General features: G+C 33.2%; 2 protein-coding genes across 2 annotated transcripts; one reads left to right on the top strand and one right to left on the bottom strand.

Annotated features, from left to right (window-relative positions):
• The first annotated feature begins 2,826 nt into the window (after positions 1 to 2,826).
• LOC110600739 (putative 1-phosphatidylinositol-3-phosphate 5-kinase FAB1C) lies at positions 2,827 to 12,035 on the top strand. The gene is made up of 11 exons (XM_021737600.2): positions 2,827 to 4,321; positions 4,487 to 5,284; positions 5,394 to 5,547; positions 5,634 to 5,978; positions 7,359 to 8,108; positions 8,194 to 8,525; positions 8,611 to 8,737; positions 8,867 to 9,031; positions 9,179 to 10,705; positions 10,827 to 11,093; positions 11,506 to 12,035. The coding sequence occupies exons 1-11, from the start codon at positions 3,804 to 3,806 to the stop codon at positions 11,758 to 11,760; spliced, it is 5,238 nt and encodes a 1,745-aa protein (XP_021593292.1). The 5' UTR covers positions 2,827 to 3,803; the 3' UTR covers positions 11,761 to 12,035.
• An 808-nt stretch (positions 12,036 to 12,843) lies between these two features.
• On the bottom strand, positions 12,844 to 14,603 carry LOC110600741 (uncharacterized protein At1g66480). Its single transcript, XM_021737602.2, has 2 exons — positions 13,890 to 14,603; positions 12,844 to 13,169 (listed from the first exon to the last, which is right to left on the bottom strand). The coding sequence occupies exons 1-2, from the start codon at positions 14,481 to 14,483 to the stop codon at positions 13,107 to 13,109; spliced, it is 657 nt and encodes a 218-aa protein (XP_021593294.1). The 5' UTR covers positions 14,484 to 14,603; the 3' UTR covers positions 12,844 to 13,106.
• Positions 14,604 to 15,141: the final 538 nt, after the last annotated feature.

Below are 15,141 nucleotides of genomic sequence, written 5' to 3'. Positions count from 1 at the left end.
AATTAAATATCTTATCAAAGAAAAATTAACTAAACTGTGTGATTAAAAAAATAGTTAGTAGCAAGAAATAATGATTTTTATGCAGCTCCAAGAAAACGTCAATGAGAAAAAGGATGTAAAAGAGAAGAAAAATGAGGAAAAATACCCCACTTAGTGGTCCTTCATTGGCCGCACAGACACTTTGCCTTGTAGATGTTGTCTTCTCACCACACCAAATTCCTAACAAATGCTACCAAACCTCCTTTCTTGTTATTTCTATGCTTCATCATACTTTTTTTTAAAATCTTTTTTCTAAAAGCTTAATTATTTGGATATTATATTTAATATATATCACTCCAATTATTAATTCAACTTTTTTAGAATGATATATGGGAACCAAATCTCATTATTCAATAATTAATTCAATTAATAACTTAATTTATCTAATTATATTTTAGTCTTTTAATTAATTACATTCAAAACTAAATTAAAATAAAAAAAATTTAATATCGAATGAGAAATTATAATATTATATTAAATTTGAATTAATTTAATTCATTTTAAAATTATTTTAAAAAAATATATCGATATAAAATTTAATATTATTAAATTAAAATTAAAATTATGATATCATTACATTATACTATATATTCATACATTTATGAAATTGTTTAATTAGAAAAAAAAAATGTGAGGGTCGAAATTGTGCTGCTCTTGAATATTTAATTTCGAGGGAAGATGACCTAAATAGACATTGTTTTATGTGTGTTTATTTTGTATGGACATGATGTACATGAGATCCATTGATATGTATATTATATAAATTGCCATGCATGTCTCTTGACATTAAAATAAATTTATCATACTTGTCATTTTGTTTATCAGTTAAATTACTAAAAAATAATATTAATTTTATTTATTAAATATTTTAAATTAATAATTAAATAAAAATAAAAGTTAAAATTTATTTTAATTAATTCAATTAACTGAATATTTTAATGCAACAACTAAATGACTTTTAAAAGGTAATTAATATCAAACAGCAGAGGATTTAAAAGATAACTCGGAAAATCGAGTTTGAGATACTCATATTAAAGAGGACAATAATATTATCATTTATTTTAATTTTAATAATTTATTCCTTTCGCTAAAAAAATATTTTTTTCCCTGTAAGTATATTCTGCAGAGGGGAAAAAAAAAAAAAGGTGAAGAGCATGGAATGCTGATTTTGACTAAAAGCCCGGGTCACCAGACCCACTAATTGGTGGAAAATTTTAGACGTTGTCAACTGTGCGTGAATTACACGCTCGTGAGAATAATGCTTGCTAATGGTAATTAATAATTATTAATTAAGGTAATCATATTTATTAACAATTAGGATCTAATTAACACATTTTAATTCAATAGTATTATAATATTTTTCTTAAAAAACGGATTTTTTTCCTGACAACATGAAAGCCAAGTGATATCTTAATTCGATCATTAATTACTGTAATTATAAGTTTTTTTAATTTATTTTTCGTTTTTAATTTATAAATTGATTTTTTAAGCAAAATTGAGGTTATTTCCCAGTGGATAAAAGAAACTTTATATTTTCATTAAATGTATTTTTATTATTTTATTAAATCATTTATTTAAAATATAAAAAATATTAATAACAAAACCCATTCGAAAATTACATAATAGATTTTCAATTATATCAAAATAAAACTAGAAAAATAATAAAAACGTGTTATAAAATGTATGATAAAACATGGCTAACATTTTCTGAAAAGCTAAATTTAAAATCATAGCTTTTAAGAAAAGATAATATTTTATTAAATTTAAAAATTAGAAGATTGAAATTCAGTTCATAATTTATAAAATTAAAATAATAAATATAAGTTTTAATTTTATTACTATTATTTTATTTAATTTTAAGTGCATGAAAATTTAAGATTTCATAATTATATATTAAATTAAAATGTATTAATATTTAATTTTCATACAAATTAGATAATTCATAAACTTCTTTAAACAAGATAATTACTAAACTTATTCTTGGGTTTAATTGTGATCAAGAGATTTCTAAAAATCAATACAAGAGGGCAAGGGCATGTTTGCTTATCCATTTTTCATAAGAAAAGTATAAATGTTGATTCTCATAAAAAATAAAGAAAAAAGAATATTATATAAAGAAATTCTAAATTGAAAATTCTAAAGTTAAATTTTTGTAATTAAAAAATTAAAATTATTTTTCTAAAATACGCTTAATAATATTACTTAATTATTTTAACTAGATAATAATGTATGTAAAATTTTATGATATAATTTTATTTAAGTTATATATTTATTCAAATAAAAAAATTAATTAAATTAAATATAAATATTTTTTATATTTTATGAAATTAATATTTTTGAAAAAATTAACTTCCTAAAAAAATAGATAATTTTAAACTAATTGAGGCCTTAATTCCGATTCTCATTTAAAAAAAAAAATTACTTATTACTAATCAATTCAGTTGACAAAATATATTTAAAATATATTATTGATTTTTCATCTCTATTTCTCTAAATATATATCTATAAAAAATACAAATTTCATTTTTTTCCCAAAATTAAAATTTAAAATTTATCAGCCTACAGGTTGAAAACAAAATCAGTCTACTTTAAAAAATTAAGCCTGCGATTTATTTTATGATTATTATTTTTTAGTCGATGATAATTGATTAATTGCCTAATCCAAAAAAAAAAAAAGAAAATAAGCATTTACTACTCATATGGCTGAGTAATGAACAGTGGAAGCTTACACAACTAACATAATTAAAGAAAGAAAAATAAAAAACTTATAATTAATAAAGCAGCCAAAGCAAATGAATGAAGAGAGAGAACATATAATAAAACCCTAATCCAAATGGGAAGGTGAGAACAACTGAGAGAAGAAGAGGGAAATTGAAGGGAAGAGAATCTTGAAATATTAATATAAAAACACAGAAAGAGAAAGAGAGTGTGTGCTTCCTTTGCTTTCATTTGAGGAAAGAAAAAAGAAATTGGAAAAAAAAAAAAAGGAAGGAAGATTGAGAAATCAGTAATTAAAATGAAAGTAGGCAACCGGGGAAAGATGGTTGCAATAGTAGAAGAAGATGAAGTGCAGAAGAAGAACAGAAGAGACTTAGAGATGCGTGCAAAGTCCGGAAGAAAGGGAACCTTCTCCGTACTCCTCCTTTTCCTCCTTTTGATCCTCATTTTGCCCCGTATTTAATCCCCTTTTAACTCTTTTCTTCACTTCTTTACTATTTTCTTTCTGCGTGGTATGCTTCAATCGATCTGCGGATGCATTCTTGATGAATCTGGGATTGGCTAGATTTTAGGGGTTTCTTGTAATTTTCTTTTGTTTTTCAACTCCGTTTCTGTGTTGACTGTTGTTGTTCTTGTCATTGGATAATCTTGTTGTTTTATTGTTATAGATTTTGGTGTATATAGTGCTAGATTTGTGTTGTCATTTGAATCTATTTTTAGTTGTGGGGGTTTCTTCCTTGAATATATTTTGCGATTCTTGGAGGATTTTCTTTCCCTTTCTTACATCAAATCTCATCGATACACTAAACCCAAAAAGAAAAAAAAAAATACAGCACAGCCTCTGATCGCCCACCACCATTTTTATTGTGGTTTCCCATTTTACCAATCTTTTTTTCCCTTTTCGCTATACCGGATTATCTGATCATTTTGTCAACTCTTGTTGTTGGATTTTGCTGTTTCTATTCTGTCCTTCTGTACTCAATTTACAAGAAGAAGAAGTTGGTGCTTATATTGGGTTCCAATTCTTGTTGGGCTTTTTGCATTATATGGGAATACCTGATACTTCACTAACAGATCTACTACACAAGGTTAAGTCTTGGATTTCGTGGGGGGCAAGTGATCTATCATCATCTTCTTTATCTGGTAAATTTCAGATGCACAATAATAACAGTCTCAATATGTGTTGCGAGTGTAATACAAACTTCACTGGGCTTTACAATGGATACCAGTGTCAAAGTTGCGGTAGGTGGTTGTGTGTTAAATGTGCTGGGGGATATGGCGATTACAAGGACAGTATCAAGTCCTGCAAGCTATGTGTTGGGTTTCGGGTGAAACCTCAAGGTGGGAGGAAGAAAAGTGAAAAAGTGCATCCATCAGAGTTTTCCCAAGGGAGCCCCGAGCAGTCATCTCCTTCTTCTACTGGTGAATCGATCCGACGTGATCACCTTGCCCACTATCTAGAATCCCGGGATTGTGGATATTCTCCCCTTGCAGTAACCAGCAGGGGTATGATCTCATTTAGTGTTCAATCATCTCTGATGTCTGATCGTCACTCTCCAAGCAGGTGAACATTTTTATCTAGGTTGAGTGCCAGTAGCTAAACATAACTGTTGATATAACTTGTCATATCTTTTCCAGATATCCTGTATGTTCCATTAGCTTTTGCATAATTTGTTTTCCCTTTTATGTTGTCTATTTATGCCTTTTCTGTGTACATTTACTAATGTAGGAGTGATGAAGAAGAGGCAGAGGATTCAGGGAAGGACTTTTACATCCCATCAAGTGAATATTATCATTATGTTTCGGATAATGATTCAAGTAGTGTTAGTGCTAGACTTGAGTTTTACAATTGTAAATCAGTGGGATCAAGCCCTTTAGACAGCCCTTCTAGGATTGATTTTACTTCCTGTAGAGTCGGGCAACCTGTACAGCGGGAACAAGAGGGAAGCTCATTATCTCAAGGTGATGGTCCCTTTGATCAAGAATCTGTGGCTATTTTAAGCAGGCCTGACAAAGGGACTGGGGATCCAGAAAATAATGATGATTGCTCAGATGATGTGTCAGTGTTGCAGAAATTGGACAAGTCTCAAAAACCATTGGATTTTGAAAGTAATGGTGGTTGTATCTGGTTTCCTCCACCTCCCGAAAATGAAGATGAAGAGGCAGATAGTAATTTCTTTACATATGATGATGATGATGATGATATTGGGGACTCAGGTGCATTGTTCTCATCTACTGGTAGTCTCTCAAGTATGTTTCCATCAAAGGAGAAACAGAATGAGGGTAACAAGGAGCCTCTCAGAGCTGTGATACAGGGGCATTTTCGGGCTCTTGTATCCCAGCTTCTACATGGGGGGGGTATCAAAGTCAGCAAAGAAGATGGTAGTAAAGACTGGCTTGACATAGTTACAACAATAGCATGGCAAGCCGCAAGTTTTGTGAAACCAGATACTAGCAGAGGAGGCAGTATGGATCCTGTTAATTATGTAAAGATTAAATGTATAGCTTCAGGAAGTCCAAGTGATAGGTATAATTTGCACAACCTCTGGCATGTGCCCCAGCCTTTGTGTTCTAAATGTTTTTCCTTTTCATTTTTTTGTTATATCTTTACGTTTGAATTTCTTTTGCACTTGCAGCACCCTTGTGAAGGGAGTAGTTTGTACAAAAAATATAAAGCATAAGCGCATGACTACACAATACAAAAATCCCAGATTACTTCTTTTAGGAGGAGCACTCGAATATCAGAGTGTTGTGAATCAATTGGCATCCTTTAATACATTAGTGCAACAGGTACCTTCATTAATGCACTGCTGAGCTCATTCTTGGGTAGATGAAAGTGTTATATAAATGAATTTCTGGACTTGTCTTTTGCATAGGAAAATGATCATCTTAAGATGATTATGTCAAAGATAGAGGCTCTTCGCCCAAATGTTCTGCTAGTAGAGAAGAGTGTATCTCCATATGCCCAAGAATACCTACTGGCAAAGGAAATTTCTTTGGTGCTCAATGTGAAAAGGCCACTACTGGAGAGGATAGCTCGGTGCACAGGTGCTTTTATTAATCTGTCAATTGACAATATTTCTACAGCACGATTGGGGCACTGCGAACTGTTCCGACTAGAGAGGGTATCTGAAGAACATGAGACTGCAAATCAGTTCAACAAAAAGCCTTCTAAAACATTGATGTTTTTTGAAGGATGTCCAAGGCGTCTAGGATGCACGGTAGTGTATAATACTCTAGTTATTATTGGTTCTGTCTCAACTTGAATTTAGAGGGATGAGGTTTTAAAACATAATTACGGCATAGCTTTCATTTATGTTCTTATAGTGATAAAAACATTGTTTGTTAGAGTTTTACTCCTTCACTCTGTAATGCATCCATTTGCATAGTCAATATTATCCATGATGTTAATTTTATTTTATCTCAGTGCTCATTGATTATTTTTGTGGCTGTGTTTCAAATAGCAAGTGGATTGAAATGTATTTTTAAAAATAAATCTCAGTTCTTTTTTGTTGAAGATATTCTGATATGCACTCTTAATTAAGCCATTTACATGTAATTAGAAGGAACTTGTTTCTTTTGGTTTTATTTCATTTAGGTGCCAGTCTACTTGCATGTATGGTGGTCTTATGAACCATAGTTATGCTAAAAAGGTGTCAACAGCATCATTGTGCTGTCCTACTATTGATGGAAGTCTTTTAGCATTTTTCTTCCTGGGATATGTTTTAGTATTTAACTAATAGAATACAATAGGATAGGAAGTACTTGCAGTCCTTCAGTTGTTTATAATCTGGTTAATCTTGAATGGTTTGATTATAGTTAGCTAACTTGTCTCCAGTGTCATACTAACACTTTACTTCGATCATACTTCCATTAGTAATTTGCTTAAAAGGTGTTTTTTAAGACTATGGCAACTTTGTGGTGTGGGTTAATTGGGTAGTAGATTGTAAATATAGTATTATAGTTGTCTGTTAGATCATATTGTGTATTAGTAGGTGGAAATATTTACTGTTAACATGATATACAACTTGATGATTTTGCATATGTCAAAGATAAATGGAGGGGATCTTGAATGATGCATTAGGACCTTTTTTTCCATGAAGCGTTACATGTCAGTATGTTGTAAAATTTTGCTTGTTGATTCTCTCAATTATCATCCTGCTGTAGGGTGTTAATCTCACGAGCATTTCTATATATGAATTTGTGTATGATGTGATGTAGATCCAGAACATTCAAAAAATGAAAAGAATAAAATTCCTTTAACTGTTATTAACTCTCAATTATCAAAAATAAGCCGCATAAGCTGTCTACCAAAATATCTAGATGACATGGATAGCATATATACTAACTATTCCTAATAGTACTGGGATTAGGCATCCCAAAATAAGAAAATACTAAAGCAATCTAACCAGGAAAATACTAAGCCTAATAACTCTTTTCCAATAACCCCTATATAATAGAAAATACTACTCTTTGTTTTTAAATTTTCACCCCTAAAATTCTTATTATACAATCATAACTCCTAAATATAATTTCCCTTTATTTCAACTGCATCATCAGGATTTGGTTCTCTCTGTGCTCAAGTCATTGTCTATTTGTAGGTCCTGCTGAGAGGTGCATGTCGTGAAGAACTAAAGAAGGTTAAGGATGTTGTTCAATTTGCAGTTTTTGCAGCCTATCATTTGTCCCTTGAGACTTCCTTCCTTGCTGACGAGGGTGCATCTCTTCCTAAGATGACACTTAAACACTCGGTTGCTATACCAGAGAGGACAGCAGCTGATAATGCCATTTCACTTATCCCTCTGACTGATTGCCATGCCAGTGCTGGTACCTCTGCCCAAGATGAGGGACCTCTGGGTCTCATGCCAGAACGTGTAGAATCAGAATCATTAATACACCTTGATAGTAGCAATATTCCTTCTTTGTTTCTTGGTTCTGAGGATTGTAGGTTTGAGAATGCACTCTCTGGTGCATGCAATGATAATCCAGAGTCTAATGTGGGATTGGACTCATTTGCCATAAGTGAATTTGAGGATCAGAAGACACTTATGGTGCCTTCTTCAGGTATTAAAAACCTTTCTCAGCCAGAGTTGAAAGATATCATTGCTCAAGAGGAAGTGCAGCCTATGGAGACTCATGAATCAGCAAAACCCGAGAAGATTGATGAAGGTGGAGTCTCCAGTGAATACTTCTCAGCCACTGACACAAACCAGAGCATACTAGTGTCTTTTTCAAGCCGCTGTGTACTGAAAGGAACTGTATGTGAGCGTTCTCGACTCTTGCGCATAAAGTTCTATGGTTCTTTTGATAAGCCACTTGGAAGATATCTGCGTGATGACCTGTTTGATCAGGTGATTCATTATGAGTTTCTTTTGCCACTTGTGTGCTGTTCCTTGCTATGCATTTGAAGTTTAATATTAATAGACTTGTTATCAGACATCCTACTGTAGATCTTGTAAGGAGCTAGCTGAAGCCCATGTGCTATGCTACACGCACCAGCAGGGAAATCTTACAATCAATGTTAGATCCCTTTCCTCTGTCAAGCTACCTGGGGAAAGGGATGGTAAGATATGGATGTGGCACCGGTGCCTAAAATGTGCTCATATAGATGGAGTCCCACCAGCAACTCGTAGGGTGGTTATGTCAGATGCTGCTTGGGGACTTTCTTTTGGGAAGTTTCTGGAATTGAGCTTTTCAAACCATGCAACTGCTAATCGTGTGGCTCCCTGTGGTCATTCATTGCAGAGAGACTGCCTTCGGTTCTATGGGTATTTTCTACTGGTTTGGAATTATTTGAACTTTTTAGCTATTGAGTGTAATTATCAGTAATCAATGGAAAGTCTCATCTGGCAGGTTTGGAAGCATGGTTGCATTCTTCCGCTATTCCCCCATTGATATTCTTAATGTTCATTTGCCCCCATCAGTGCTTGAATTCAGTGGCCATGTTCAGCAAGAGTGGATAAGAAAAGAGGCAGCTGAGGTGCTTTTAAGAATATCTGTTTGCTATTTCATCCCATTTGGCAGATTCTTGAAATGGCAGAAATTCTGTAGTTTTTGTGTGTCTTCAACTTGATTGTCACAGTTTTCTGAAACTTTTTGTCTTATGCAGCTTTTGGGTGTCGTGGAGGCCTTCTATGCAGAGATATCTGATGCACTTGACACAATGGAAAATAAGAGTAAGAATTTTGGGAGTAAGCTGTCAGATACAAATGAGTTAAGGAATCACATCATGGAGCTGAAAGATCAACTCAGAAAGGAAAGAAATGATTACACTGTAAGTGCACGTCTTGATTTTATGTACCCTTGGTATAAAATATTTCTTGCATGATATCTCGTAAAGTGCCTATGGTGTAGATCTATTTTATCCTTGGTAAATATGTTTTAATTTATAAATATTCTAATTAAAATTCTCTGTGAATAGGCGATGCTACAAGTGATTGTCATGGAGGACTCACAACTGGGTCAGACAAGTTTAGACATTCTAGAACTTAATCGCTTGAGACGTGCTCTTCTAATTGGTTCACATGTTTGGGATCGTCAGCTTTATTCACTAGATTCTCTCCTAAAGACAAATTCTGTTGTCAAGGCTATACATGGGGAAAAATCCAATACACAGCTGAAAGAATCAAGGGATGATATATCTTGCGAGGATTGTAACGATGGTCATCTAGAAAATGTCTCCAGCTATTCAAAACCACTAGATTCTGTTGGGAATGACCTACTGTCCGAGCAGAATAAGAATACACTATCCTTTCAATCTTCTCTTGATGAAGATTCTATGTTGCCTTTATATCATCATAATAACAGAGAGGAGGAAGTACATTCAGATGGGGAAATTAACACATTCTTTCATGATGACCCATCTGACGCTTCCAATCTGTCTGACAGAATTGATTCTGCATGGACAGGTACTGATCAACTCCTGACAAAAGTTCAAGCTCCGCATGTGCCTCAGACAGATGGATTTCAAGTTGGGTCTGTTAAACAGATAACTATTTGTGATAAACCTCCTTTCAGAAGGATGCTGGCACCAGTAAGATTTAATTCTTTTGACTCTGCATTAAGAGTCCAAGAAAGAATCCGGAAAGGATTGCCTCCTTCTTCATTGTATTTGTCAACTCTTAAATCATTCCATGCATCTGGAGATTACAGGAGTATGGTGAGAGATCCCGTTTCAAATGCAATGAGGACTTGCTCCCAAACATTGCCATTGGAGGCACAGAAATTGAATTTAATGCCCAGTTCTGCACCCACATTTATCTCCACTGCATCTCATATGGCTGCAGGAGCTCGGTTGTTGCTTCCTCAGCGGAGCCACAATGACATTGTTATAGGTGTCTATGATGACGATCCTGCCAGCATAGTGTCACATGCCCTTATTTCCAAAGAATATGAGGATTGGGTTGCTGATAAGTCAAATGAAAATGAAAGAAGCTGGAGTATGAATGATCATTGCAAGGAAGATTCTGCGACTTCCACATTTTCAGCCTGGCAGTCTTTTGGCTCTGTGGACTTGGATTATATGCGTCGTGGAAGTTACGGGTCTGAAGATCCTTCATCATCTATTGGCACACTCTTTGCGGATTCCAAAAAATCTCCACATTTAACAATATCTTATGGTGATGATTCTTCAACTGCTGGAGGGAAAGTTAAATTTTCTGTGACTTGTTATTTTGCTAAGCAGTTTGACTCTCTCCGGAAGAAATGCTGCCCTAGTGAAGTTGATTTTGTACGTTCCTTGAGTCGCTGCCAGAGATGGAGCGCTCAAGGTGGAAAAAGCAATGTATATTTTGCCAAGTCGCTGGATGAGAGATTCATTATAAAACAGGTTAAAAAGACTGAGCTGGACTCTTTTGAGGAATTTGCATCAGAATACTTCAAATACTTGACTGATTCTCTGACCTCAGGAAGTCCAACTTGCCTTGCAAAAATTCTTGGTATTTATCAGGTTAGGCTTCATTAGTTGCTCATATGTCCACACTCGAGATGCATGGGTTGGTGAAGGGGAATGGGTCTGAACAGTTAACTTTTCTTGTTATTCTTATTGGTTTTTTTTTTTATTTGGGCAGGTTACTGTAAGGCACTTGAAAGGTGGCAAGGAAATGAAAATGGATCTAATGGTGATGGAAAATCTATTTTTCAGGAGAAGTATTTCAAGGGTCTATGATCTTAAGGGTTCTGCTCGATCACGCTATATTCCAGATACCTCTGGGAAGAACAAAGTATTGTTAGACATGAATCTGGTAGAAAAACTGCATACGGAACCTATATTTCTTGGAAGCAAGGCGAAGAGAAGCCTGGAGAGAGCAATATGGAATGATACATCTTTTTTGGCAGTAAGTTTTCTGGAGAGAGCCTTTATTTTTTGGAACAATACCATCTTATGAATTTTAGACATCAGGATTGCATCCTTGATTTTGGTTTAGTTTTTCTTTTCTTCACTGCATAAAGAGAACAGATTTTTAGCATTTGGTAATTGCAAAATGCTATGAACGTCTCTCAGTTTCTGAAATTAAACTCTTAAAATGTTCTCCCTTGCACTTCTAAGAATACTCATAATTAACTAAATTATGATATAACAAGAAACCGAAATGAATGTTTGGGGTTATGCGCTGTACATGTGTTTTTGGTTGAACCAGGGGATGCTGTACAAATTACTTTGGTTCACTTTCTTGCTATTTGGTGCTTTTATCATAAAAGAATGTTTTCTGTTTGTTGTTCACATTTTGGTTTGTTGTTGTCCTCCAGTCTGTTGATGTTATGGATTACTCTTTGCTGGTTGGAGTGGACAATGAGAGAAAGGAGCTGGTTTTAGGTATCATTGATTTCATGAGACAATATACTTGGGACAAGCACTTAGAGACATGGGTTAAGGCCTCTGGAATTCTTGGTGGTCCAAAAAATGCTTCCCCAACGGTTATTTCTCCAAAACAATACAAGAAAAGATTCCGAAAAGCAATGACTTCGTATTTTCTCACAGTTCCTGATCAATGGTCTTCATGAACCAAATCATTGTAATTCTTTCCATTCAAAAATGATTTGATCATTAATAAGGCAATAGTGTTGATAGCTATAGAGATAAAAGTGGGAAGGAATGCCAGTCCATCTCTGTAAAAATTCCCTCCATTTTGGTGAAATATGGTGTGTGGGCAAAATAGCCTGAACAGGAAGGGATTATGGAGGAGGGAATGGAAAAATTCCTTGTTGAGGCCTTTGTACATCTTTTTTGATGCATGTGCAAGAGTCACCTCAATGAAAGCTTCTTTAATTTTATGTTATTTGCAATGCATTCTATTGTGGGTGAAAACTAGAGTGTGCATCAAGAAAGAGAAGAGGAATATCTCTTAGTTCTCATCCTTCAACTCTTGATCCTTAGAATGTTGATTTCAAATACTGTTAATATGAACATGATGCTGCATTTTAACATTTTTAGATGTTAATTGCATATATTAAAGACTTACAATGATAATTTTATAACCATGTGATGAAAATAAATCCTTAAATTTTTTAATAGATTAGTTATAGAAGAGATCACAACAATGACATTGAAAGAACTATGTTGAACTAGATGTTCCCTTTTATAATCTTGTAATATAAAAATTTTTCTAAAAGAGTGAAAGGGAAAATTTTATGAATATAAGAGGCCAATAATCAATGGTTTTTTTTTGTTTTTTTATTTTACATAAATAATTTTATAAAAATAAATTTAAATAAATTTTTGTAAAATTATTGATGCTTTTTTTGTATAAAAATAATTTTAATTTTTTTATTATAATTAAAAATTTTATAAGAATAAAAATTTAATTAAATTGAATTTTTATAAGATTTTTTATTCTAAACAGATGAGATGTTTATATTTTATTGTTAAAATAATTTTTTTAAGAGGTTGGTAAAAGAATTTGGAATATTTCTATAAAATTATTAATAAATTCCAAAACATTTTAAAAATACTTAAGGGTTCAATGTCTATTTAATAGGATTAATTAAAATATTAATTTTCATAAAATTACGTTTTTTTTTTAATATCTACTTTTATAACCTTAGAAATTTTAAAATTTTCATAGCAACCCATTGCCCCCGCGACCCTAACCAAGGTAACCTTTCAAAAAGGGGAGAGCTTTTTAATATAATAAAAAGCCATTAACAATGGATAATAAACAATAATAAAGTAATAATAAAAAGAAATGATAAGAGTCATTGTGAAAGGTCAAATAAAGGTTACTTCTCTCACTTCAAAGCTCTTTCATAATCCTTAATCAGAGTCTCAAAGTCCTTTGTTCTATGTACAATGGTGGAGACATGGTATTTGAGAATTTGAAGGCAGAAGCTTAGAGAAATTATTTCTTTTTTCAATAAGAAGCCACCGCTATTTGCATCTCTCCTTCACTGATTGGATGGAAGCTCACTCTTTTCTGCAATAAATAAGTAAATAAAAGAAGTAATTATTTAATGAAATTAATTGGTTCAATAATGGATCATTCAATTAATTAAAAGATTAGGGGAAATCGATTATTTAAAAGGGTGTTGGAATTTTAAATGTATACTTAAAGTTGATTATATCATTAATCTATGGTTTAATCACATTGTTAAGTAAAAGGACAAGCAGAAGCTTGTTAGGCTCTAACCACATGGGAAAGGTCTCCAAGTGTGACTATGATTCACTTTTAATGAATATAACTTTGCCTTATAATTAATATTAAGGTCAAATAACACCAACTAAAGCTTTGTTGAATTGGCCTCTTCTTAAGGAAGAGAAACTCTACTCCCACATGCTTTCCTTTCTCATCCTCACCTTCTTTAACTGAAGCTTTCGTTGAATTTTATTCATTTCTAGCACAGTCAAACCTTTACTACTTTTAATGGTGTCATTAATTATTATTAATTTCAAGTTCAAACTCACATGTGATTTTTAATGAGCTACTAGTATATATATAAAACTTATTAATATTTTATTTTTAAAAAAAATTAATAAAAATAGCATGTGATATAATAAGTTAATAGGGCATGAGAAGAAGAATAATCCTCCATGGATCTATATTTCAGAGCTCATAACAAATAAATAAATTAATTGAAATGAAATGAAACCCAGTAAACATGGCATGAGAAGAGGGTTAATGTTCAGAAAAACTTACACGAGCCTTGACACTTTCGCTTTCTGCGCTGCCATGGCCACTCTTCCAATGCATTTGCTGCTGTGAAGCAATTTCATTTGACCTTTTGCCTTGTTTGTTACCCATGCAAAGTTCCATAATCTTAGCAGCTGCTTCTGCCTCGTCCTTGCTTTCTTGCATCAATTTCTCTACTTCTGCCTTGGGTAATCTCATCTTCACCCTCATTGCACCGTTCTCCTCGGGCACAATGCTACTGCTTGAAGAACTAGGGTTTATTATCGAAAGATCGGACGCCGATCTTCGAGCCAGCATTAAGCTTTCAAGCCTGTCTTTAGCGCTCATGTTAATCCCCGACCGAACCCTTCTCGTAGCTTTCTCTGTTGAAGCTTTTGGCAGCTCTACTAGAAAATAGAGCCTCTTTGGAACCAAGTCCTGGTGTGGTTCCAGAGGCTTTGCTCTAGTCCCATAATGCTTCACTGCCTCTGATTCCAACAGAACAAGACCAGGATAATCTTTAATCACATCTCCGGCCTTCACCGGCGTCTTTAACTTGAACGTTTCGCCGGTTATCTTCATGATCTTGACAGTCTTCTTTCCTCCTAAACTGTTACCCATGGTTGGCTGTTGTTGTTTTAGTTTTCAAGTACGAGGCTTTGCTGCTCTTGTGGGCATTCTTAATAAAGGGCATGGAGTCTTGGATTCATATGGGTAGTTGTTGTGTTGAGAGTCATTAGTCAATAATGAAGGCAAAGTACTTGAAAATTGGAGAATATTTGAAAATTTTGAATTAGTTACGTACCCTTTCGCTTTCAGTATAAATTTAATTATCTAAAATAAAACAGCTTTGATTATATTAATTCTCAAAGTGGGGACTATGGAGGAAAAGTTCTAAGTCTTAAGAGGCTCCCAGAAACCCGTGATGGGTGGAGAAATATATATTAAATTAATTAATTAATTTATTAAAATATATAACTGATTAACAAATATAAAAGATTAATTAACGGTAATCACGGCGCTGTTGATTCAAACCTTTCGTTGAGTTTCAACTCATTTACATGTGATATTTGACTCAATTTCATCATCGTGGAAAAAGTTTTTTTTTTTTTTTTTTTTTTTCATGAAAAGTAGCTATCTCTTGCTGCATGGAGACGAAACTTTATTATTTCTTTGTTGTTTATGTATACTCTTCAAAAAAATAAATAATAATATGTTCACATTAATGGGTTCTGATAATTGAGATCTAAAGACTTTATATGAAAGGAAGGTAAATTAT

This window comes from Manihot esculenta, chromosome 15 (assembly GCF_001659605.2).
Source record: "Manihot esculenta cultivar AM560-2 chromosome 15, M.esculenta_v8, whole genome shotgun sequence".
Taxonomy (NCBI): Eukaryota; Viridiplantae; Streptophyta; class Magnoliopsida; order Malpighiales; family Euphorbiaceae; genus Manihot; species Manihot esculenta.
Note: the sequence above shows the minus strand (reverse complement) of the source record. Positions and strands in the feature narration are given on the sequence as shown.